At 44.2% G+C, this 25,964-nt stretch overlaps 1 protein-coding gene across 7 annotated transcripts in view; it reads right to left on the bottom strand.

Annotated features, from left to right (window-relative positions):
- LOC131444521 (AT-rich interactive domain-containing protein 1B-like) overlaps positions 1 to 25,964 on the bottom strand; it is a 204,799-nt gene that overhangs the window by 22,756 nt on the left and 156,079 nt on the right. For 5 of the 7 annotated variants that reach the window (XM_058614911.1, XM_058614906.1, XM_058614905.1 and 2 more), the window contains 4 exons: positions 16,272 to 16,358; positions 12,432 to 12,611; positions 5,169 to 5,487; positions 3,950 to 4,126 (listed from right to left, as the gene is read on the bottom strand). In XM_058614911.1, the coding sequence (XP_058470894.1) occupies positions 3,950 to 4,126; positions 5,169 to 5,487; positions 12,432 to 12,611; positions 16,272 to 16,358 (763 nt within the window). The remainder of the gene's footprint in view (positions 1 to 3,949; positions 4,127 to 5,168; positions 5,488 to 12,431; positions 12,612 to 16,271; positions 16,359 to 25,964) is intronic. The other 2 variants (XM_058614910.1, XM_058614909.1) reach the window with 1 other exon arrangement.

The following is a 25,964-nucleotide window of genomic DNA, read 5'->3' as shown; positions in this document are numbered from 1 at the left end:
AGCCATTTATTTTGCACATCTAATGAAAGCAGAGCGCTCTGCAGCGCTGCCAAGACTGCGAGCGACAAAGCGCCACAGGCAGCATCCTCCGTTCTTGACATTCAAGCGCTGCTCTTATTTATTTAGCAAATTTACTTACTAAGGAGGTCAGAAATGAATTATTTGGCAAGGATTTGCCTGGGAGCACTCTCCTCTCCTCTCTTCTTTCCTCTTCCAACATTTTTCTCTCTTCAATTTCCCTTTGATTTACAGCTTCTTCTTCTTCTTTTTTTTTTTCCCTGAGCTTTGCTCTTCTTCCACTAAGTGCTTATTTTTTCGACAGCGCCCGTTCCTATAGCTCCAGGAACTTTTTTTGTAGAGTGTCGCCGGCAGCACTGGAAAGTCATTTGAAAAGCCAATTCTGTCCTCAGAAGCTGTTGCCAAGAAAAGCTTACACCTTTTAATACTTTCTGTTCTCTTCTCTTTTCCAAAAAAAAAATAAATTCCCCGACATCAAACCCCCCCCCCCCATCCGCTAAAATATTTTCTACCACACCTTCCTTCCAAACAAACTTGTACCTCCTCCACACTGACAAGCTTGACATCGACTGAGCTATTTGAACACAACACAGCAGACTTCTCATGCTGCCATTCATCACACTGGCAGCTTTAAAAAAAGCAGAGTCCCAGACGACTCAACCAGCTGACATCAACGTGATTAGACCGGACCAGAGTGACCAGCATCTATTTGTGGAATTAGGTTCCAGTACATAAACAAAGTGACATTTATATTATTGGTTTTCATAGTTGTTTTGCGGTAACTACATCAGCAGAAGAAGCTGAAATTCCTTCTTTTCTTTTTTTTTTGTCATTTATGCAAAGTTGCATTTAAGACTTTTAACCCTTTGTGCTCATGTGGCACAGGTGCACCCGCGGGAATAACCCACAACTCCTTATATGGACATCCTGGGCGTGTGTGTTTATAGGTCACATATTAAGGCTTTAAAAAATGTGTTTATTTTTCATCTTCTTATGTGTTGTTGAGTCAGAGTCATGATGAAGTTTGTACCTCACAGGAGAGAAACTGCGTTTTAAAGTTTAAAAGAAAGCCATTTAAACGGTCTCTGAATTCAAATCTACTTTTTGTGTTGATTCTACATTCATTCCATGATTTTATATAAATAAACATCTGTTATAAGCTCCAGGGTTTTTTTTTAATTACAGAAAATTGTGTGATTAATTCGTTTTTTTTGTCTATTGACAGCCCTAGTTTATATAGTTGGTGAAAATGACATTCGTCTTTCATCAGATTGCCTAGGTCGTGCTGAAAAAAAGGATATAAGACACTCTATGTTGCACATGTTAGAGTTAAAGGCACACATAGTTTCCTTTCTGTGTTTCCAAAACTCTCCAGGTCAACACTGTTTCCCCCTCAGCCACCAATCACACTGATTAAATAATAAAAGTGGGACATTTGTTTCTGATTCCAGTCAGCTGATGATGGGGGGGGGGGGGGGGGATCTCTGGTGGGGTTTAGTGGGCGGGCCCTCACTCACACTTTATGAAGATTTAATCACAACGCTTGCCTGTAGCCATGGGATACCAGAAGTGGCTCTCCTATGTTCATTTGGCATTCTTTTCACTCAGGGTAATGAAGCTGAAGTGAGTCTACGAGTGTGTGTGTGTGTGTGTGTGTGTGTGTGTGTGTGTGTGTGGTGCGGATATGGGGGGTGAGAGGTGAAAATTTAGTGAGATTATTGGTTGGAGAAAAGTGTTCAAGAAAAAAGAAGGAAAGAGGACCTGACAAACTACTGGCCACTGATTCAGAAGGTCATGAGTGGGTGTCTGTGGCAGTTCACGCCGGGCTGATGCATCAAAGAGCAAAAGCGAGACATGTACTACGACTAACAACTTGTTTTGCAGACAGAGGGGAACTGGGTCTGAACGTTTCACAATGTTGTGCTGAGATCTAGAGAGCAAACGCTGTACTGGAGCCTTTAACTGCAGGTTTTCAGAGGCCAATTTCCCCCCTGATCTGCCTCAGATGTTCTAAAGTGGGATCTGAGGAAGAAAAACATAACAAGGCTGTGCTGGAGACAGCAGAGAACAAAAAAGCAAATTGGGAGGAAGAAAGACGGAGGGAGATAAAACAGTCTGGGTAGGATAACAGGGCTGCGCCGAGACGGAGAGGAAGATACAGTTGGGAGAGTCAGTGAAGAAAGAGGGAAACAGGTGGGAGGAGAGAGGAGAGGAGCAGATGGGGAAGGATGAAAGAGGTAAAAAATGAGCGACAGCAGACAAGAATAATAGTGAGGGTGAGACAAGCAAAAGTGTTCACTGTGGCAAAACATTTAGGTTCTTTTTCAGCTTTAAATCAGTGTTAAAACAAAAGTTCTCACTCTTTTTTTATTGCACGTCGTCGTCAATAAAGATACTGATGATATACTAGGAGTTCCTACACCTGCTCGTAATCTGTCAGTGTTTTCTGCCGCTCTGAATCCAGAGGTCTTTTATTTATGAATAAACACGGTGACAGTTTGGACGTTAGCATGCACCGCAACAACCAGCAAGACTGAAGAGAGGGAGACAGAAACGACAGATCTGCTCCAGAAAACCCAAAACAAATACTCGCTCTTTATGAAATGTGAGGGAAACAACAAAACCCCCACACTGATGGCTGCTTAATCCCAAAGAGCAGATAAAACAGCCAAAGACAAAGAACCCACAGATACTTTCACCGTCACTGTGAAGACAGAGACGCAGGATCTTTGGACAAATATAGAAACACGCGGAGACAGAGTGACTTCAGCAGCACCACAGTGAGTCTCGGTGGATGTGAGAACAGAGTGACAGGCTGTCTGATTGGTCCCAGCAGTGGGGATCATGTCATGCCACTTCTTATTGACAGCCCAGCTATCTCTTAATGGCTTGGCCAGTATTTGTGTTGCTGTGTGTGTGTGTGTGTGTGTGTGTGTGTGAACAGTGCCGTGCCCCCCCGATGCACAATAATTAATCACGTACACTGTCAGCCCCCCTCACACACACACTCACACACACACATAGAGCATGTTGTTGCCATTCAGTGACTAACACATGCTGAAGATGATAATGATGATGAAGGTGATGATGGCAATTACAGTGATGACAGTGATGATGTGGTAAATACCATGATCACTACTCAGTTTAGTCACACACACACACACACACACACACATGTTCCCTTAGCTCTTATTCAGAAACCAGGAATAAAAAATATTGACTTGAGATTTGCGTTTTTGATCGGTGCCATGTTGAGATTTTAAAAGAGGAAATCGGCAGATGTCACACTGGTGTAGTTCATTGTCTAAATTCTGCAAAATGGCAACATAACACAAAGATCATATTTCACACGAGGAGACCTCAACCCTTTAACACTGAGCGTATCGCAGACAACACGTTTACATTATCGTAAAATTACACGACGGTTTGTGCGATCGGAAAACTGTCAACAGTTTCTGAAAGCTGAGAAGTTGCACGTCAAAGCCAACAATGGTGGTTATTACGGTAATTTTACTCGCGCTCTTTCAGGAAGCCGGCGAATCAGCGTCTTTACTTGTTTTTTTGGCCTGTTTTTGGACAAAGAATGAACCAAAATGTGATTTTAAATATGTTTTATACTGTTCAAATTTCAAATGTAACAACAGCAAAATCTGGTGTTCATGTACAACTATAGTGTACATTGTAAATAACTGCCAGATGTTGAAAGTTATTCTGGAAAATTGGGCAAAATAACTTAACTCACAGGACAGTTTCTGGTTAAAATAAGCAAAAAAAAGAGGCTTCGGTGTTAAAGGGTTAAACTAGCGGTTGAGAAGAATGTTGAAATGTTTTGAGAACGAATCTGATTAGCACGCAGTCTGATCATACCCTCAGACAGATGATGTGCGAGACACATGCACATGCTGGGAGGGAGGGAGGGAGGCAGACCTACCTATGGAGGTGTGAGTGTGAGGGTGGCAGGATGGATGGGTGCTGAGGTCTGGGAGGAGGAGGAGGAGGAGGAGGAGAAGGATGTGGACAGATGGAGGCAGGGTGAGGTGCAGGCCAGTGGGTGGAGGTAGGTTGTGTTGGCTGCGTCTGTGCTGGGGACCTGACATATGGGGGCCGCCTTCCGATTGTCATCAACAGACGCCCCCACACACACACAGACACACACACAGACAGACAGAATCATGACATATCATCACTGATTCATGCATCGTCAGACTCTAACATGTTGATCTGCTACCTCGGCCTGCAGAACGTTGGAGAAACTGCTCCCACGATGCACTGCCAGGAAAATCCTGCACTGATTGGAGGAAGCAGAGAAATCTACCCCCCCCTTCCCCACCCCTCCTCTGAAGATGGCCATGTTTTCATAAGTTCCCCCAGTAGGGTTCAGCAAGAGTTTACTGCCCACACAATCCCACAACAGCCTCAATCACCAATGCTACAAAGACTCATATATTCAAAGCTCCGACCCTGATGGAAAAATAATCTCTTAACTCATACACCTTTTATAGTTTCAAAGTGCTTTGTATTTGTGTTAAGGTGCTTGGTGTCACCTCTGCCTCGCGTGTTTTCACAGTTAAACCCATGGTTTGTTTTGTCTTCTTCTTTGTTTTATGTTCTGGAAACACAGTATTCAACCCATACAGTCTTCTCACAGGCCAATATCTCGCTCTCTTTCTGCAACAAATGGCACTTGGTGTATAGTGCCAGCCATCAAAATGTCAGGTGTTTTATGAGATGTGTGAAAATAGGGATAGATCTGAAAATGGCTCATAGAAGTGTAGAACCCCTGAGAACACACTCCTGCCTGTACATCCAAAGAAAAAGCCCAACAATCTCTCTGTGGTGCTTTTCAGCACACTTCCCCACAGACGACCTGCAGTGAAAAGTCCCTCACTTGATAGTGAACGATCTAAGGAAGAGATGCTCGCTGTCCTCTAATTTTAGCATACCACTGTTTCAAGGTAACGTAAAATCAGTCCCACAAAGGAAACTGGGCCATTTCTGCCGGAATGTCACCCTGATATGTTTTTAAACTCGTCATTCTTTGTAGAAATGCCTTTTAGCACATATTTATGTACTTATTAGTGTTAATCTTTAAACGTACAGGCCTTCCAGCACAATCTAGACCTCCCGAGACCTTGCCGTGCTTCTCTTACCTGTTGTGTGTCGAGTTGGCAGATCCCGGCATTCCAGCGGCTGCTGCTGCCTCCTGAACCTTGCGGTTAGAACCACCCAAAGAAGGCGGGCCCATGCCCGGACCAGCTGGCTGAGGCATGCTGGGAGAGCTGGGAGCCATGGGCGGATACACCCTGTTCTGACTGCCTGGGCCTGGGCTACGACCCACAGGTACGGGCTGGCCGGGACCTTGGCCATGCATCGGGCTGCTTGCGTTCATTCCAAGGCTGTTGGTCATGCCCGGGCCGCTGTAGCTGGCACTGGCCGTGCTATTATAGTTGGAGGGCCGAGGGTAGTTCCCTAGAATAAAAAAAAAAAGACGTATAAATGAGCGGACAAACACTTCAAATCATTTAAACTTTATATATTACACATACAGTGGCACTTAAGAGGGGGAGACGTGGACTCTCGCCACTTTCACGTCCCATCGGAGTTTGACAGATTGCTTTCAAGAATGACACAAAATGGCTGCTGCGGTGAAATACTGTAGCTGCAGATTGGTGCTCATGAATCATTTCATTTGAGAGAAATGAAGTGTTTATCAAGTGCCTGTCACTTGATAACCTTGTACCTACAACGGTGACACACACGACTGCTTCATCCATCAAGAAAATAACGCTCTGACAGACGAGGAATGCAAAGTGCACAAACCAAATTGTGATTCACCACCTTTACAACCTGCAGCGGATGCAGGGAGAACTATATGCGGCGCGATCTGGTGACATTTTATACGGTTGCCGGTCGCCGGATGGCCCTGGGAACACTTGCCAAGCTTAAGACCGACTCTGTGAAACACTTGAGAGGAGCTCTAATCTGCAGTAAATGCTTTCTTGGTGCCCTGGAGTGCCACCCAGCACCGATGCCAGAAGCTTTCCTAAGGCACAGTTAAACCCCTTCATTTTGGCTCGAAAAGCCCGGCTCCATTACAACACCACGTGTAATAAGAGCTGAAAACGGAGTCACAATGCTATCAAAAACATGTACGTACAGTACATTCGGGCACACACATGTATGTAAGTGCATTTCATTTCATTCATTGTGCCGCCTCTGCAGGGGCTTGGCCTTTCCCACTGTGGTATTCCCTCCCTGGGACAAATCCCGAGCAAAATAAAAATGGAAAATGTGGCATTCTCCATTGTGAAGGAGGCTATTTATTTTGATTTGATTAAGAGTGCTTTAGTTGGGCATCACTGCTTAATCCTCCGAGAATATGTCTGGAAAAGGGGATCAACTCCCTCTAAAACCTGAAGGCTTTTCCACGCGCTCAAATGAAGGAAACTTGAATGACAATATTCCACTCTGGGGGTGGAGGGGGAAGTGGGGGGAGGGGGGGGTGGTCTCCGAAGATGGAAATGGCTCTCAGTGTCCTCGAGCTGCTTCGGTGAAATCTCTTTCCACATGACATAAGCCCACGAGTCTGACAGAGGGAGAGAGCAGGAGGAAGCAGCAGAGGGTGGGGGCGGAAAGACAGGAAGACAGACAGATTGAAGGGAGGGGGGGGGGGGCAAACTCGTGCCCCTGAACCCCCGAGATAGGATTTATATTGAATCAAAATAAAACTCTTTCCCATAAAAGTCAGCAGCTCCAGTCGAATTTGTCCAGAAATTGTGATGAAATCTACAGTGGGAGATGGGAAAAGAAGAAGCGGATTATTTCTGGGGAGGCTTTGGTGAGTCGATGAGCTGAGTAAGGCTGACACCTGTCAAGGGTTTTGGGGCTAAAATAGGGAAGCGTTCAGGAAGAAACGGTGTCTGCTAACGAACACAGGAGGATCCATATTGGTGCACACGTGTGTGTGTGTGTGTGTGTCCATCTGCTTGTCTGTGTAAATGCATAAATAATACATCTGAGACCTCGCGAAACCAGAGAAAGGCACATTTCTATGTATCTTCCACTCGTAAGTGACAGCCGACAAAGCTGTGGAAAATCCTGGACATGGTTTCCCTCCCAGAATCTTTCCACTCGCCGTTTGCCGCAGACGAACAAGGCCTCAGTCGGTGACCTCTCTCAGCCGTCATTGGACAGCTATGGAACCCCATGTCATGGCTGCCTGCCATACATTCTCTGTAGCCTGGGTGGACTGGAGACTTTGTGATTTTTGGCTCCAGCACACCTCCCTGGGAGTTGTTTATATCACACAGTCCAATTTGAATACTCTGATTCCCCCCCCCCCCCACCGTCTTTAGTAGATGAGCAAAAAGACCCAAAACATTGAGTCTGGAAGTTTCCAGTTGACCGTTTTATGCTTTAGTGCCAAATTCAAAAGAAAAGGGATTGTGTTTTTATGTCAACACGCAGCACTGAAAGAACTTGTCAGTCAGGATGTAATACCACTCACGAATGTTCTAGTTGAGGGCCGTGTTTGCCTCGGCTGACAAAGGAGAGACAGAGTAGCTGTGGGACCGGGTTGAAGCGAGAGTCTTGCTCTGTCCTGACAAGAATGATTCACTTCCTGAAGGTCTGATGCTGTGCCAGAACACTCTTTCAAGGACAAATAGCACAGTAACCCACTCTTTGAAATGACTGGGAGATCAACGCTGAAATTATAGGTGTCATTCATGTTCTCTGAGGCTCTGAAGGTGCCATTCAGATGAACTGTTTCAACTCAGAGTGAGTGCTAAAAAAAAACCCAACTCAAGGTCTTTAAATAGGGTGCAAGGAAGAAACGCACTCTCTTAGCTTGTGCTATCAGCGACTTACTTTAACCCTTTAACACCGAGCATATCGCAGACGACACATTTGCTTTACCGTAATTAAGTGTCGGTTTGTGCTTTTGGGAAAAATTCCAGTGGTTTCTAAAAGCATTTTTTTGGTCGGTTTTTGGACATTGAGACAAAAACTCAGTTTTATACTGTTAAAATTTCATTTTTCTAAATAAAACCTTTTGTTTTTCTTCATTTTAAATAGTTAATACAGCATTTTAACTGTCAGAAAGGCAAAAGCACTAAAGCAAGTCTAAAAGTCCAGACAGACAAACATATATAGGCCTATATATACATAGTGCACAAAAGTGTGTCATCTACCGCACCTACTTTTCCTGCGACACCTCTTTTTTTTATTATCTTACTCTGGTAACCAATCACGGAGGGACACAAGGAAAACAGGACAAGGAGGATGTCGTTTCTTGTTTGTGCCATCTCTGCGTCCTTGTGGGTCACTCCACAGTTTCCTGTCTGCTTTCTCAAGCACTCGCTGCCTTTGGGGAGTCACGGTAGTATTTATAGCGCAATGGAGGGGAGGAGGAGGAGGAGAGCTCGTGGTGCTTCGTTCACAATTACATGGAAATTCCCGGCCATGGTCACGCATTCAGCAAACGCCATATCCTACGCCCAGGTTTAATCCCTGCATTCCCGCGGGACAGCTCCAAGTGTGACCGAGCAGATTACCGCCGACCGCCTCCTCAGCAGAATGGACCGGGCCGATGCTAACAGCCGAGGCAGTCATTTTACCAGCTACAGTGGAGTGAGGTGTGTGTGCGGGTGCGGGTGAACGTGCCCTCTGGATCTGTGAACTCCATCAATACGGAGTGGAACGCAGATTACATGGTTGCATGCATGAGCTCCCAAGGACGGCAGCGTGGCGAGACTGTCCATGCTGAACACGTATAAAAGAAGTGGACAACAGCATTTGTCGATTTGACTCTTTTGTGGATGAGGAAGGGATGGTCAGGCTGTTGTTTGACCGAGGATAAGACATCCTGGTACTAAGTATGGATGCTATGAGGTGCTATCTGGTTTAACATTATTTTTACAAGTTCAAACTTTGCTAATGCAGCTGTTTTGAGCCCTTCTAAAGTTTTTAATTTGCTTTATACTGTTTAAAGACCCAAGATAAGACTGCAATATACATGTACGAGTTGCTGGGACAGATTTTTTATTTTTTTTTGCTGTGTCGTTGCTCGCCTAAGGCCCTCACATCCTCTCTCAGCCTCTCTCAGCCATCTCAGCACCTTCCACTACAGGGTGTCTGAGCCTAAGCAGAGCTGGGCTGCGCCTTGGGGCTGCCGAGCTCCAAACACTGTCAATTTCCTCTAAAAAAAAAAACTCCACTCCCTCTCTTGGCTTGGCTTACTGGCTGAATTACACGTTGGCTGCGGAAAGGCACCAAGACCTAAAAAGTGCTGTCTGAAGCATGGCCATTACCAGCGGAGTGCTTAACCCCTCTGGGAGACGATGCAATGGCGGGGAGAAAGAGCATCGTCGAGACAGACTCCAAATCTCCTTTCCTGTAATGGCTTGATATCCTCCTCCTCTGTCTGTCTTGTGTCCACAGTCTTCAGCAGCGCTGGCTCCAAACCAGGTCCGAGTGCAGCCGTTTGACTCATCTGTAACCCTGATTTCAACACACTGTACCAGATTAGTTTGACTCGGGGTAAACATGGCGTTCGAGGCACAGCCTGAAACATTAAACAGCTTAAGTTTTTTTTTTTTCTTTCATTTCATTCAGACAACATCAAACGGGAAAAACCTTTGGCAGTGGTTGAGTGTAAGCTGGTCTTTGGTTACAGTCTAGGAAGCAGATTTATCTAATCCAAGGTCTTGGGAAATAACTTAAAAAAATAAATAAATCCTGATTGTTTGTAAAAAAAAAAAGCACCACATCCTCCTTCAGCCTCATGTGTCACTGTATCTGTGTGTGTATGTGGCCGACCTGGCATGCAACACTACAGGCCTCGATTAGAGCAAAAAGAACACTGCTGCAGTCTTTCATGTTACACAACACCACACACACACACACACACACACACTACAAGGCCTGAGACAAGCCAAAGAAAACAGAGAGCACAGTTCAGGAACTTGGAGTGGATTTTCTGTGTTAGCTAATTTGTTAGTGTGATGGGAAGAGGGGAGGGAGGGGAGGGAGGGGAGGGAGGGGGGGAGGGGGGGGAGCAGATGGAGCTGTCATTAAGAACAATGACCAGCAGCTGTCTGTCCTGTCGTACGTCTGACCTGCAGTCAATACGAATGGTTTCCTGGACTGGAAACTAGGTTGCTGGAATGCACTCCACTGGTTTTGGGAATAATGTTTATTATATCCCTGATTGTGGATTGAAGTTCAGGAAAAGTTCAGCTTGTATTGAGTGCGAGTAGTGTTCACATATTAGTGTGTCATACTACATCACACCACTGCAATTATTTCTACTGTACTTTTCACTTAATGTACATTAATGTAGGATCGATTGCAGGCAAGTTGTGATACGTAGTAACAGTACATGTACTGAATATTTATGTTAAGGAGAGCTGGCCTGGATTTTCTGTTTCTGATCAGAACATCCTTCCTGTCATGGAGATTTCACGCTCGTCAGCCTCCACAGCCTCTTCCAGGCAAGTCCGCTTCGCTGTCACTCTGTCCTTACTTTATTCCTCCTTTTTCCTTCTTTCTCTAAATGCTGACTGGGCTGTCGTCCCAGCCAAAGTCACATTAAGAGAGACAAGAGTGGGTGGAGGCAGGAGACCAAATACCGAATGCATTAGGGCTATTAATCAACATTAATGAATGTGAGGGAGAGGCCACAGTTTTGGAAGGAAAAAAAAAAACCCTGCGCATGGATGGACGCATTTATCAAGGTGACACATTAAAACACACATTTACCAAAAAAATGCCATAATGTTTCATCTGGTGCGTTGCCACTGGCAGGAAAACAAAGTACAACAGCAGATGTCGGTGTTTATTGGATGGCCCGGAGAAAACGTCGGAGGAAAAACAAGTAAGCGAAAGACGAGGTAATTACAGGAAATTACCCAAACTTTTTCCCCCCTTCTACTTGTTTGTTTTTTGTAATTATCACAAAAAAAAGCTCAAATTGACGGTTAATGCGTCTGATTCAACAAAAACTGTCTGGAAAACATTATCATGATTGTTCTGGAACATGTAAACATATATGTTCGAAAAGAGACCTTTAACGAAGCGATTTGAAATTAGGTCACGTTATCTGGAACGACGACAGTGACCGAGGTTAGCTGTATGTTAAAGGAAGACTTGCATTTAGCTTTGTATTAGTAGAATAAGGGGAGCATTTTTGAAAAATTGCCAATCTCAGTTTCCCCTGAGTTGAGAAATATCGTCCTTCTTTTCTTTGTAACGTGCCCACCAGGGACACTTGGTTCTGTTACCCGTCCCCCTTCGAGTGGGTCTAAAAAGTGCGGAATTAGCGTTGCAGTTTCAATCCTCAGACCAAGTGTCAGCGGTGAGCACGTAACAAAGAAAAGAATGAAGATATAGACAAAAATACTACTTCTATTCTAGTAATACAAAGCTAAATGCAAATTGGTGAAGTATTCCTTTAAAATCTACGAGGCTAACAGGATATTTTGTATCTTTTATATTTAGTCACAACTGTGTTGAATAGAGTCAAGTTTCTAAAAGAGTTACATAGTCGCTGAAAAAGAACGGCGTACTGTCTTTCACAAGACTAAAACAAACGGCCCGTGGCTCGTCATCATTCAGTCTTCCTTGTCAGTCTGGAGCCACCTCATCATCATATCATGAGCAGAGTCGAGAGGTGAGTCCACAGTTCAAGTGTCTCATGAATATTCTGAGAGCTGGACCCTCACACAGTGTCTGTGTGTGCATGGATGAGTTGTACAAAAAAAGAAAAAAGAGAGAGCGGCAGATGTAGAAACAGAAGATCTTCATGCGTCTTTTGTATTCCTCATTAGCAAAATTCCCTTTGAAGCCAGTGACACAGGTGTCAAGGTCCAGCGTGATTGCGGAACGCAGGCCAACTTCTATCAAAAAGACAAAGACGCCAAACTTCGACAAAACACAACTGAATAGAAGTATTCATCGCTCCGATATTACCAACGAGACAAAGCACAAAAAGCCGCTGCACAAATCTGATGTCATGGAAAAGTCAACAACAAAGACAAAACAGCCACGGGCCCCGTTAGTTGTTTTCATGATTAGTATTTAATCTGGAAACGTGAAAACAACCGTAGATTGAGAGAAATCAATTTACAAAAGCAAAATAAAACATAAAGCGACAGGAGCCGCTTTATGTTTTATGCTCCAAGGACTGTTGAGCGTTATACGTTGGGTTGGGGGTATGAGTTATCAAAAATCTCAAAGTGGATTCAAGGGTGTAGTAATCTCGAAAATCCAATAAGAATATTGGGAAAAACAGTTCTTTTGATATATATTGGGTTATATTTAACCATATGCATGGTTAAAGCACTAACATGTTGATTTTGTTGTAATTGTTGTTTAAATTATGTCTCCAAAAGGAAAGGCACACAGGCTCCTACCTTGAGGTCCATACTGTGATCCTTGTGGTCCATAGGCGCCCGTGGGACCGCTTTGGGAGTACGGAACCATTCCAGGATACAACGGGGCCCCGGGTGAAGGGTGTGGGGACATGGAGGGTCCGGACTGAGGTGACGCAAACTGGGAGGCGGTCTGGTTCCTCTGCATGCCGGACATGAATCCTGAAAGACACAAACAAAGACATGAAAAACTCTTCTGCTCTGACTCTCTAAAGAATATGCCGATGATTTCATCACAACTGCTGTGTTATTCTAAGCTCTTCTGTCAATAGATGCGTCAAAGTCTCTGTGGCCCAAACTCCGGCACCACCGCCGCCGTCGCCGCCATTCAAAATGACATTTGAAGCCAACCGTCGCTCGGGCTTCGCCCTTTAAAGCGGCTCCATTTGTTTTTAAAACCCACAGAAAGGTCTCCCAGTCCAGCATGGGTGAGGAGAGGTCGCTGGAAGGCCCAGTGAGGGAAGAGTGAGTGCTGTGTGTGTGTGTGTGTGCTGGGTTAAATGGATTGGGTTAGCCCAACTGTATATTTCTATAATTTTCTACGACTGTCCACTGTGTTCAAAGTGTGAGTGTAAGCGGACTCTTCAGGGAAATGACAGGCTTGCTTTAGCTGACACTTGCACAATAGAGAATAACAAAGCGTAAATGAGATTGACGTTTAACCCTTTAACACCGAGCGCATCGCAGATCGACACGCTTGCACACGCAGTTTGTGCCATTTGGAAAAAATTCCAACGGTTTCTGAAAGTTGAGAAGTTGTACGCCAAAGACTACATGTGGTTATTACGGTAATTTCACTCACGATGACGCAGGAAGCCGGAGAATCAGTGTTTTTGTCGCCCGGAAAGGGAAAAAGTGACCTGTTTTTGGACATTGAGACAAAAACTCAATGGTTTTTATTTTTAAATATGTTTTATACTGTTCAAATTCCAAATTAAACACATAAAATCTGGTGTTTATGTACAATTACAGTGTTTTTCAGCATTATAAATTGTTAATAGACTATTTTAACATGCAGTGAATTGCAAATATTGAAAAGTTATTGTGGGAAAATGGGAAAAAGCACTTACTCACAGGACATTTTCTGGTCCTTTTATGCTTTTAACTTAAAATGAGCCAAAAAGTCCAGACGGACATCTTGAGGCTTAGGTGTTAAAAGGTTAAAAAACACAGTGTTCATAGTAAATACATAAACATATTTGTGTTTCTTTGTGGGAGGTGGATAACAGGGAAGAAGGAGAAAACTAAAAGCTGTATGTGTGTGTGGCAAAGAGACGGAGGCTAAGAAGAAGCAAAGAGAAAGAGAGAGTGCGCGTGGGAAGGAAAGACAGCGCAGCGGAGGAAAAGAGCGATCGGGGCCTGAAAGTGCTTAGGCTGCGAGTGTTGGGTTTAAGGAGCGAGGACATTATTGTAATGTTTTGCTTCCATTAGGGTAAGGGGATTCTGGGAGAGGAGGAGAAAAAAAAAATACAGTTTGTAATACCGCACTTTAAATTGCCTGGAAAATGGATGGGGAAAGAAACATTTTGCAGACAGTGCTAAAAGCAAATAACACATTCAAGGATTTTCTCTCCCTCTGCTTCGTTCCCTCTCCACACATACACACACACATAAACCTTTCTCTCTTTCTAGAAAGGCGAACGAGGCTCTCAACTGGACGACGACGACAACAACAACAACAATAACAACAGCAAAGCATGGGAGAGAATGTGGGGGGGGGGGAAAAAAGGGACATTCAGCGGATTTATGGAAATGAAGAGTGGAAAGAGGCTCTTAGGGAGGCGAGCACTTGAGCAAAGTGGGACGTGCGTGTTTTGAGAGGAGGGGGCTTAATCCTGACAACAACACAAAAAAAAAGAAGAAGGAAAAATAACAGCAGGTCCTGATAACTGGCACAGCGTTTTTCCCCTAAACTGGGCTGGGGAGGGCTGGAGGTTTACAGGCATTAGAGAGCGGCATTAAATCTCCAGCTTGATTTCATCATGTTGGGAAATAACCTTTTACAGCGCCTCACTCGCTCTCTCTTTGTCTTCATCCATCCACTCCCTCTGTCTCCCCCTGACTTAACTGCTCTTTGGTGGGTGATAGAGAGGGAGCATCACACTTATTCCATTAAGGTTACACACTAGACTTTCAGGGGTTTTGTTGGCAACGTTGTGGAGATGCTGTTCCTTTGTTTCTGAAATGTGCAATTCCACTGATTTTTGGAGACAGTCGAGAAGTTGATGAAAACTATTTCCACTGCGTGTCCGACACACGTGTATGGTCACTGTATGGTTACTACGGCCTTTAACGCGGTTTAAGTGCACTTTGCATTACAGTAGTTACGCGACAGTTTGTGCTATTGGAAGAAAAAAAAAATCCAACTAGAGAGAGTTGGAAAAAAGGCCTGTGTTTTTGGACATTGAGACAAAAACTCAATTTTTTATTTAGTAAATATGTTCTATACTGTTCAAAATTGAAATTTAACATGCAAAATCTGTTGTTCGTGTACACCTGCAGTGCTTTTTCTTAAAACACTATTTTAACATGCAGTAAATTGTAAATTACTGCCAGATATTGAAAGTTTTTCTGGAAAAATCACTTACTGAACATTTCCTGGACCTTTTATGGTTAAAATAAGCCAAAAGAAAAAGCCCAGATGGACATTTTGAGGCTTAGGTGTTAAAGGGTTAGCGGTCTTTTCCCCTTAACCTACGTTGGCCACCAATGAAGCATAATCCTGAAACCTTGGTGTGTGTGTGTGTGTGCACCTGTGAAGCAAATGCAAAGTGGGTGGTGAGGGAGCTCATAGTGGAGCAGCAGGTTAACACTGTTTACATGTCTCATGTTACAAGTCCCTCATCGAGTCTTGCCTTACAACCAACCCTCTCATACGTTCCTGTTTTCCTTTTGTTCGTGTCACTAGTCGTTATTCACGGCTCGCTGTTATGGAAAGTTGAGTTGAGTTGTTTCCATCTGGACACGTTGTGTTTTTTTTTTCCTACTTAACTGTCTCTTTTAATCTGGCAACACTTTCAATGTGTGCTTCAGTCATCCGTGCGTAACCACACACACATGGTACCGTCAGCTTGTTTATTTGTGTCTATATTTGTGATCATTTGTTGTTGTTTTACTTTGAACTTAGTGTCTTTGGTTTTTTTTTTTTTTAGACAACAGGAAGTTTTCCTTTACCTTGTCAACCAGTTTTCTGCACAATTTAGGACAAGATTCAACCAGACAGTAAATGCAACATCATCTACCAAGACCTTGCCGGTCTTGCAATAGTGTTTACATCGGTGACACGGGCAGATGCTTCCATACACGCAAAAAAGTACACCAGAAAGAACGCGAAAAAGAAACAGAAAAGACAAGGGAAACAAAGGGAAACTTCCTGTTGTCGTCGCTTTGATAACGTCATTTCTTGACGTAATTGCGGAGGAATAGATTTTGAATTTACATTCAGGAAGTAGAAATCAAAAATCACACTGCACGACAAAAGAGGGGAAATCATGTGCCGTAAAAATACACACGTGCATTAAACGTGTAATTTTTGCTGCTTTGGGCCTCTCAATCAAAACAATAACAAAAGACCTCGTTTAATGACATTAGGAAGCAGCGTGGGATCATGGGAATCATTGTTTTCACCACAATTGCTGATGGAAATCCATCAATGTGACTCGAGGGGGTTTGCCCCGACACTTATGACAAAGATGGGTAAAGTGGGTAAAGCAAGCAAAAGAAAACAGTCTGTGACTGTTGTGCATTTCTCGGGATTGTAAGAACACACACACACACACACATACACACACACACACGTACACACACACTTAATATACACACCTCTGTCCTGAGCCATAGGTGAGCGGGTGTTTGGTGGGTGGCCTCCATCCGGTCCGTTTCCAGTGTTCTGTGTGGCCACAGTGGAGCCTGCGGAGCAACACAGAGTCAGTACATGAAGATTCAGACGTCCACATGGCAACGGCACACTTTCACACTCACAATGGTACAATCCTGTCTTTGTAACAAAAGCTGACATATAAAGAAAAAACAAAAGAAGAAGAAGAAGAAGAATTTTCCCATATTTGCATAAGAGTGATCAATAGAAAATGGATTTATAATTGCTTCTTATCTGCCGTGCCTGAAACACAGGAAGTGTTGTAGCAATCAGGGCCTTGAAGGATCACTTTTGTCTCTTTCTCTCGCTCTCTGCATTTCTATTAAATGGCAACGAAAAAGGCTCGGTCATGTGACTGACAAAAAAAAGAAGAACAAAGCAATCTCGGGCTGAAACTTTATTTGGACCCTGAATCTAGTGTCTCACAGACACACACGCGTCCACTCTGCATGAAGCTGTTTGCAATTCACTATGAGCTCAACGACAAATACGCTTCCACGGGACACGCTGTGTGTCGTCACTGGAGCTTTGTGCCACTTCCTAGTGTAAGCAGTAAAACCCGAGCGATCCCCTATAGAAAAACCACAGCCGTGTGAGGATCATTGATTTGACGGCAGCGCGGGTCTTTGGTCTGCGTCCTGCTCCAGTGAAATCCAATAGTTGAGTTGAGGGTCTGATTAGAGCAGCGGCAGACAGAGACGATGCTGGATTGATTTGGCCCAGAGGAAGGAGAGAGAGAGGGAGAGAGAGGGAGAGAGAGAGAGAGAGAGAGAGGGAGAGAGGGAGAGAGAGAGAGCGAGAGAGAGAGAGAGAGAGAGAGATGCTAAATTAACCTTTTATCTTTGGATTTTGACATGAAGACGGAAGAAAAAGTGGTCTGTTATTTTTAAAACTAGACGTTTGTGTGGATAATTCTGTACTGTGAGACACAGTGGTGATGATGTACATAGTTGTTGTTGTTTTTTTTTTTACAATTACAGCGTTTGATTTGCGTTCTTATAGGAAACGGAACAAGTATGGAATTAGATTTGTCATCATTCAAAAATATTGTATTTTATTGTTTGAAAATACACTTGTGGGCGGGCCTGAGGAAGCTGCCTGCTGATTGGCTAGTGAGTTTTGGAGTGAACTGGCTTAGCTTAATGGACTGGAAGGAGTCACAGGCTTGGAGAACTTATAATCGTAAGTATCTAATGTTTGTCAGATTATAAACATTATATATGTACAATTATTTTGTCAGACGTTGACGGGGGAAACTTGGGGAACGAGTTCCAGACGGACAGTGACTTCCAAGCCTGGATGACTTCCGGTTTTATAAATAATATATGATAATAATATAAATAATTGTAAGTATCAAATGTTTCTAATGTGACAAACAGCTTCCTAAGCCCCGCCCATGGTCAGAATCGCAAACAAAAACACAAATCAGTGCATTTTCAAACATAAAACAAAAAGTTTTTGAAGGATTAAATCGATTTGATTTGATTTGCTTCTTAAAAAGTGGAAACATTCCGTCCCAGACAAACGTAAAAAGCGACTTCATTATGAAGTGCGGCACAATCGCTGTACTTCCACTCGTGTTGTTACAGCGTCCGTACAACTCACGCTGAATATGAATTCAGTACAAACGAGGAACACTTCACATTATTCAGTAGAAAGTGCTGCTCGCAGAAGTGTGTGTGTGTGTGTGATGTGTCTGTCCATGATGGCAGTAATACATGACTGGGGGTGGCACACTCTCCACATAAACAAACCCAATTAAGTCAACATAATTGCTTTGCATAAAACTGCATAAACAACATTTCCATCCACCCAGCCACCCACACACACACAAACTACAACAAACAAGTGTAAATAAACACACTTAAGCACACAACAAAATAAATATAAAAGCACAAAAGCAGACAGGATATGTTCTGAAATATTCTACACACACACACACACACACACACACACACCTCATACATGAATAGATCCAGTGGTGCTGCTTCAAAGAGAGAATATTCGATTAGTTAGTCTGTCACCATGCGGTGGAAGTAAAGGGGAAGCGTCAGCGTGCGGATGTTGGAGCGACTCGGAGATAACTTGAAACACTGGTTGTGTTCTGACGACGTCAGACTGTTTAAGAAAAGTCCTAAATTTAAATTATATTCTAGCTACGTTTGGCTTTTACAAGCATAAACCAAAGAGATCTGGATATGGATCTGGATTCAGGACAAAAGTCCAAAAAAAAGCCCTGCGAGTTAAGTGCTTTTGCCCAGAATAACTTCTGCAATTTACTGCATGTTTAAATAGTGTATTCATTCCATCCATCCATCGTCTACCGCTTCATCCTCCACATGAGCGTCGTGGGGGGAGGCCTTCTAGCTGCAAAGGCAAAGAGTGCTAACCACTACACCAACCGTGTAGCCGTGTATTAACTATTTAAAATGAAGATTTTGTGTGTTAAATTTGCAATTTGAACAGTAAAAATCGTATTTAAAATAACTTTTGTTTGAGTCTTTGTCTCCATGTCCAAAAACTCTCTCCGCTTTGACGTGTAAATTCTCAACTTTCAGAAACCGCTGGATTTTATTTCCGATTGCACAAACCGCCGCGGAATCGCAGCGACGCAAAGTGCGCTTGCGTAAACGTGTCGCCTGCGATGTGCTCGCTGTTAAAGAAAGGGTTAACCTTGAGAAAGAGACAGTGTGCTGACACCGTGGGGGGAGAGTGAGTGAGTTTCTCTAGTTGTGATTAATAGTGCACTTATCATCGAGTGTGTATTTAAATTATAATTTGAGAAACGTTTCAATTTAATTGCGTCAGGTTACGGAGGGGGAACAAGCTGTTCATGCATCAACTACAGCTGCTGAGCTAACTGTGTGATACGTAATTAAAATAAAAACGGGAAATATTGCGATAGCACTCACGTTGTCGTCATCGTGTGTGCAGTCGTGTGTACTCTGTAAGGTTAGATGTCTTGGCTGTTGAAGCCTAAATACTTTCACAGAGGGTCATCACAACTTTAAATAGGTGGATGCGAGAAAGAAGCCTTTACTGATCCCTTAAAGTATGAAAGTCATCCTTACGATAAAGGCTAACCTGTGTGTGTGTGTGTGTGTGTGTGTGCGAGGATGCGTGCCAGGCACCAGCTCCTCTGTCGGTGTGCGTTTGTTTGGATGGCTGACAGCAGCTTGTACCGTTTGTGTGTCTGTGTACGTGTGTGTGTGACCGTGAAGGTATAAATAGGATGGCTTCACTAATCTTTTCCACACACCCATGTAAACTCTCACCACAGACGAGATTAATGCAAAGACATACGAGTGAGAATAATAATGACAAAAAATAAGATACTTAAAAACAGATGAGATAAGATGCCGTGAATGAGTGAAGCTCGGGGCACATCATAATTATTTCACTAACAAATACTTTTCAAAACAAAGCCTCTCTCCTCTCCTCTCCTCTCCTCTCCTCCTATCATTTTTAACAAGGTGCCATTAAATAATTACGTCCAAATAAAACAAACAGGCTCCACGGTGAGTCCTGGCACGTTTAATCCATACCATTAATAATTCATACACCCGAATCTTTGACGTGCAGTGCTTCTCTGCATGCTGCTGGGGGAGAGAAAATGAGAGAGTGTGTGAGAGAGGGAGAGAGAGAGAGAGAGAGAGAGCTAAATGTCAGCAGGAGCCGACTGTATATCTTTGCCCGTCCACAGAAAACAGCGAGCTATGAATGAGAATGCAAAGCAAATATATGGAAGAGCGTCTACGAAGCCGGGTAACTTTGTTTTTTCAAGGTTAACAGTGACAGTGTATAAATGTATATGATTATTTATGGACGATACATATGTGTCCGTCCTGCAGTTAGATCGCCGTGTGTTTGTGCGTCTTCTTTCGTGAGCACACTCATGTTCCCTCCCATAGATGCTCTATAACACAATTAGCACATGGGCACCATCAGTGGCATGGGCAATGTACTGTAATCCCGTCGCTCAGCTGGCATCTTTATCCACGGCTCGCAATTTACACGTTCCCGTTTTCCCAGCTGAGCGCGCGCACACACACACACACACACATATATATATATTATGCACACAAATACAAGAGCACACTACAATGAAAATGACTCATTCATTCTCATATATTCACTTTACAATAAAAACTGCTGTGCTTCTATTTTTGTTCCCTCAGCGTAGGAAACACAGGCATTTGCATAAACCCTTACAACACTACTACTACCACTACTGTGTTTAAAAGTGTACAGTATATACATATGGAGGCTTTAAGAATGTGCAATAAAGGCTATCTGATGAAAATGATTTTTAATTTTCACCAACTCTATAAAAACACCTGAGCAAAAAACACTCAAAATGTTTAAAATCAGCTTGAATTTATGAATTTTCACACATTTTATGAAGAAAAAACTGTCTATTTTGTGCACTTCTGCACAGTTATTGCTACTTTATATCACAACGTGTTAATGTGTGATCTATAAACATGTCCATATAAGGAGTTGTGTATACTTCCCATGGCAATTTACCATGGGTGCACCTGCGGCACAGATCCGTGCCACGTGAGCACTTCGGAAAAGTTAAGTTATGTTAGAAAAAAACCAAACACATGTAAAATATAACATTTGAAATGAAGAGAGCAAAGCGGCTGGAACACGTATCACAGTTACGTGTTTCCAGAGAGCGTTTGGCACCATGACAGACTCTGTGCACGTCAACAGTCACAGAGGACTGAGTCAAGTGTCGCGACATGTGACTTTTTTGGGGGTTTCGGCTTCACAGCCTCTTGATGAGAGACGTGAGTGCACCTGTGCAAATGTTTGTCCTTACCACAGACCATTAAACTGCCAAGATGAACAGGTCTGATGTCTGAGTATCAGGAGGGCAGGCCGGGCTGCCCGAAGACACTGGGAACGAACAGAAGCATGTTCTTTGGAAAGCAGCTGAAAAGTCAAATCACTGTAATTTCCTCTTTGTAAAAAGCCACTTAGCGAGCACATCCATTTTCTACTCTTTCCGCACGGTACAAGGCAGCGAGGGCCAAAAGTAATGGGAGTTCATTGCATTTTTTGAGATAATGTTCCTTGCTAAAAACCCAACACGCATTTTAAATTTCTCCTCCACACACGGGCCGTTGAGGCAACCCTGAGTCTACTTTGAAGACGGGGGGGGGGAGTTTGGTCTTTGAAGCTTTTTTCATCAGGGTTTCAAACGCAAATACCGGGGTAGTTCAAAGCTGAGGGAGAGTACTTGTGGCCATATTTCTGTTTTGTTTCAGGGCCCTGATAATATTAGGCTTAAAAGCTACTGTGCCTGAGAGTTAGAGTGTGTGTGTGTGTGTGTGTGTGTGTGTGTGTGTGTGTGTGTGTGTGTGTGTGTGTGATGTTGATGAAGAAAAGTCAGTCGATGAAAAGACTTTCATTAATTTCCGATGAAAGAGAGGTGCTGGAGTGGAGCTGATGTATGCACGCGAGCAGCTGAAAGGCTGTGCTGCTAAACAGTATGTACACACAAACACGCAGCGACGCCTCCACCTGCCTATACCACGCATGCACACACACACCCCTCCCCCCCCTCACGCACACACTGCCTGACTGTTTCTCATAAACACAGAGCAGAGGCCCTGCAGCAGCGAGGCCATGTTTCTTTCTTTTTTTTGCTAAAGTGAGGTAACAGTGGTGAGCACTAATAGACTGCTGTAGAATACAGAGAAAGGGCTGCTTCAGCACCATCTCTTAATACAACCCTAAGGCTGCACGCACACCTGCACCACCCTACACACACACACACAGACCCACAAACAGAGGTAATATCCCCCAATTGCTGCGTCTTTGGGGGGGGGGGGGGAAGCAGATAAACAGCAGGCTCCAATAATGGTGGTTTAGATCTCAATGGGTGCGAGTCAATGCCTCTTCAAGCCGGGGGCTAATGCCAGTTAACTCTCCCTATAGGGGACGAGTGCAGGCCTGCAGTGGCTCGCAAAACAAGTGCTCTCCCAAGGTCCTCATTACTTTCCAACGCTGAGTAGCAACTGTAAGTAAAGCAAAAGTGCAGCTTAAGCTAAAAAACAGCTAGCAGGTTGCGGGGGAGAGAGAGCAATGGAGTGAGAGAAGGCAAGGAAATAGGTGTTGGGGAGAGAAAATAATTGTGCACCGTGCTCCAGTTAGGGGTTTTTCAGTCGGAGTCAGAATGGGATTTCTCTAAACGGCTAACACAGCACGCAGGCATCTTTTTTTTCTTTTTCTCTCTCTTACTGTTTTGGCCGACGGTGTTCTTTGCGAGTGTAACGCCTGTGGGGAGGACATTTTGCTGCTTCACTTCCAACACGAGCAGTCGTAAGTAAGAAAGTGAGACGGGAGGGGGGGAGACGGGGGAGACGTCGAAGTTGTGCTAGTGATGGTGGTGTTTGAAGCACGGATGAAGAAGAAGAAGAAAAAGAGAGGACAAAAGTGGAGAAAGAGAGCTGGAGGAGAGATGTGAAGAAATAACAGAGGCAGAAATGTGGATGGAAAAATCCAGCCTTGTTCCTCAGTGGGAGGCCTGTACCACAGCAACGCTCTGAGCGGAGAAAGCAGCGGAGGCAAACAGAGATGGGGAGGGAAGGGTGGGGACGAGGGAACGTGAGACACAAGAGGGAACATAAGAGAAAGCGAGCACGATAAAAATAATGAGAGAAAGAGAGAGGGACAAGGACAGCCAGAGGCAGCGTTCCCACCATGCAGCCTCTCTGGGAGTGGTGTGACGAGAAAAACTCGCTTGGCTCCACATTCTACAACGCAAAAAAGACACTGGCATAAACATTCAACCCCCCCCCCCCCCCGCCCTCTTCTGCTGCTTTCTTGTAATAACTTTCCCCCACGAGCAGAGAGAAAATATAAGTTTTGGATGAGCGGCCCCGTGGCGTGTGTTCTGGTCCGATGTTACAGCTTGTAAATCTGTTTTTCTTTCTCATTTGGGAAGTCATTTACTGACATTATTTCTCTGAAAAGAAATTGCCAATTTTGTGCGTGCAAGCCCGATTTCAGGTCATCACTCTGGTTCCTTCCAGGCGTCTGCGGTTGACCTTTCACCCCGGTGTGGGAAACAGGCTTCACTGTGGTTCTCATTAACATAATTGCATATAAAATGTGTTATTTTTTTCTCAGTTGGAAAAACTCCAGGCGAGGCCGAGGGGGGGCAATGAAAAGGACAAGAGTGGATACAAACAGGTTGGAGGAGACGGGCAGGAACGGACCCTTGAGATAAGAAAATGGACGGGCCTGGCCTTCTCTCCCTCTTTGTATCCTAACGTCCTTTCCTTCTCCCTCCTCCACTCACCCTGACCTCTATGTCCTTTTGTAGGCCCTGGAAGCACTTGAAGCGAAGCGCAGATAAACAGCTTAAACTTTCCCAAGTGCTCACCCTCGAGCTCCAATCACCTCTTTAAGAGAAAATAAAAACTCAGAAGGGTAAAAAAAAAAAAGATAGAAGAGGGAAGAGAGAGGATGAGGACAGGGGACAGGGGGAGGGGGGATGGAGGGAGGGAGGGAGGGAGGGAAGGCACTTCTAACTGGACCATGAAGGACGTTGGTGGAGAGAGAAGAACAAGGGAGAGACAAATAAAAGAGGAAATATTTGTGGAGTATTTGTGATTTTCTGCTGCAGACAGAACAGACTGGAGTGTAAATGTGCTCAGACACAAGCACAAAGAGATGGAATAACACAGGCGCTTCGAATCTTTACGTTTATGATGTAAAAATCACAACATTACTATACACGTTCTGCAGGATGGAATAAGAAAAAACTATATAAACTACTGTAAAACGAACATTTCTTCTCCTTGTTTTCGTGTGTGCATTCATGCATCGTCTACTATTTCACGGAATTTCAAAATAAAAGTGGCTGTATTGATATGGAACAAGATGTACTTCACAATAAAAGTAGATTCATGACAAATCTCTGAATTAAAAGAAGCATACGGATCAACTATATTATAACTCGATCTCAAGTGGCGTTTTTGTGTGTGTTTTCTATACTTAATGATAAATTATCAGTCGAGATCAGTTCAGCAAAGTGATTTTTGAAGCAATATCAACTGCTTAAAGACGAGGAAAGCAGTCATTTTATTGTGATTGTAACATATTTTGTGTGTTTTTTTCCCCCTCACACGTCAGCAGACAAATCAACACCACAGCAGCGACAGAGATCCAAGCTGATGACACGCGAGGGTCTGTGCTCCGTTTGTGAAAAGTCTGATCCGTGTGTTATCAGCCTCGGCCCGGCAAAGCCCGGTAATGGATTTGTCTTCCACACATTTTTAGGGGAGAAGTGACAGCCATGTTAAATATGACAGGAAGTGACGCCACACGCTGACAGGTTGTCAACCTGGATACAGCTCGTCAAACCGGAGCCATGTGCACACTCAAGAGCACACAGCCGGCCCCGGTGTTATCTACATCTAGAAGCGTCCAGACGATGCAGTGTTTTTGGAAACACATGCAAATCCTCATATCTGATGGCGGCTCCGGCTGCTGCGTTTGGGGGCAACGCGAACTGAAGGATTCTGAAGGCTCAGCTCTTTCAGGACGCCGCGTTCTGCACTTTGACTTGATGACTTTGCCTCTCTCTCTCTCTCTCTCTCTCTCTCTCTCTCTCCCACAGCTCGTCGTCGATGATGGAAGCTCGAAACGCCTGCGCTCCAATTCCGCCCCACATCCATCCAGATAAGAGATGAATTTCTGCCTGCCTCGTCCCCAATGTCTCACGGAGAGGAGAAAAATATTCAGAGGACTCTCTGAATTGCTTCAGAGACTCTGGGAGGAAGGAAGGTTGTGTGCGCATAAGAGCCTGTTTTTGTGTATATGTGTGTATGCGCATACAATGTGGTGGAGGAGGAGGAGGAGGAGGAGGAGGGGGAGTGAGGGGTTTGGCGGTTGAGCAATGTGATTTCTGCTCGACTGTCACAAATCTAGCGCAACAGGAAAATCAATTTGGCCCTGTGTGTGCCTTTTTGGCTCCGGGAGAGAATCCAAATAGCAAGTCGAGGCCTGGATAATGTTACAGTGTATTGGATTTGCTTCATGGAGAGAGAGAGAGAGGGAGAGAGGGAGAGAGAGAGGGAGAGAGGGAGAGAGGGAGAGAGGAGAAATGAGGGAACGAGAGAGAATCACAGGCATGCTGTGGAGCTCCGACAAGATAGATTTGTGCAAGTGTATGGGTGTATGACAGGCTGGCAATCTGTCTCCCACTGTCTGACTATTTCACACACACACACGAATGACATAAACTGTTTATGTATGGATGTGTATTCATGTGTGTGTTATGTGTGTGTGTGTTTGTGTGTGTGTGTGTGTGTTTGAGAGCCAGGTGAAAAGGATGACATGATGAAATTTCTCCCCTCTGCTCGCTGTCAAGTGTAACGCCCGTGGTCGCGAGTGCTCAGCCGTGTGACACGTCGCATCACTCGGTGACGGAATAACGCGCACATAACTACACACACACACACACACACACGTATGAAAAGTTTTTAAATGCTCCCACTATTTATCCAGCTGTTACTTAACAGCGTTTTTTTTTCGTCTTCCCATGTGTTGTTGAGTCAAAGTTATGATTCATTTTATATCACATCTTTAGTCGCGATATAAAGTAGCAATAATTGTGC

The sequence above is a fragment of the Solea solea genome, chromosome 18 (genome assembly GCF_958295425.1).
Source record: "Solea solea chromosome 18, fSolSol10.1, whole genome shotgun sequence".
Lineage (NCBI taxonomy): Eukaryota > Metazoa > Chordata > Actinopteri > Pleuronectiformes > Soleidae > Solea > Solea solea.
The sequence above is the reverse complement of the archived record's forward strand: the minus strand, read 5'-3'. Positions and strand labels throughout refer to the sequence as shown.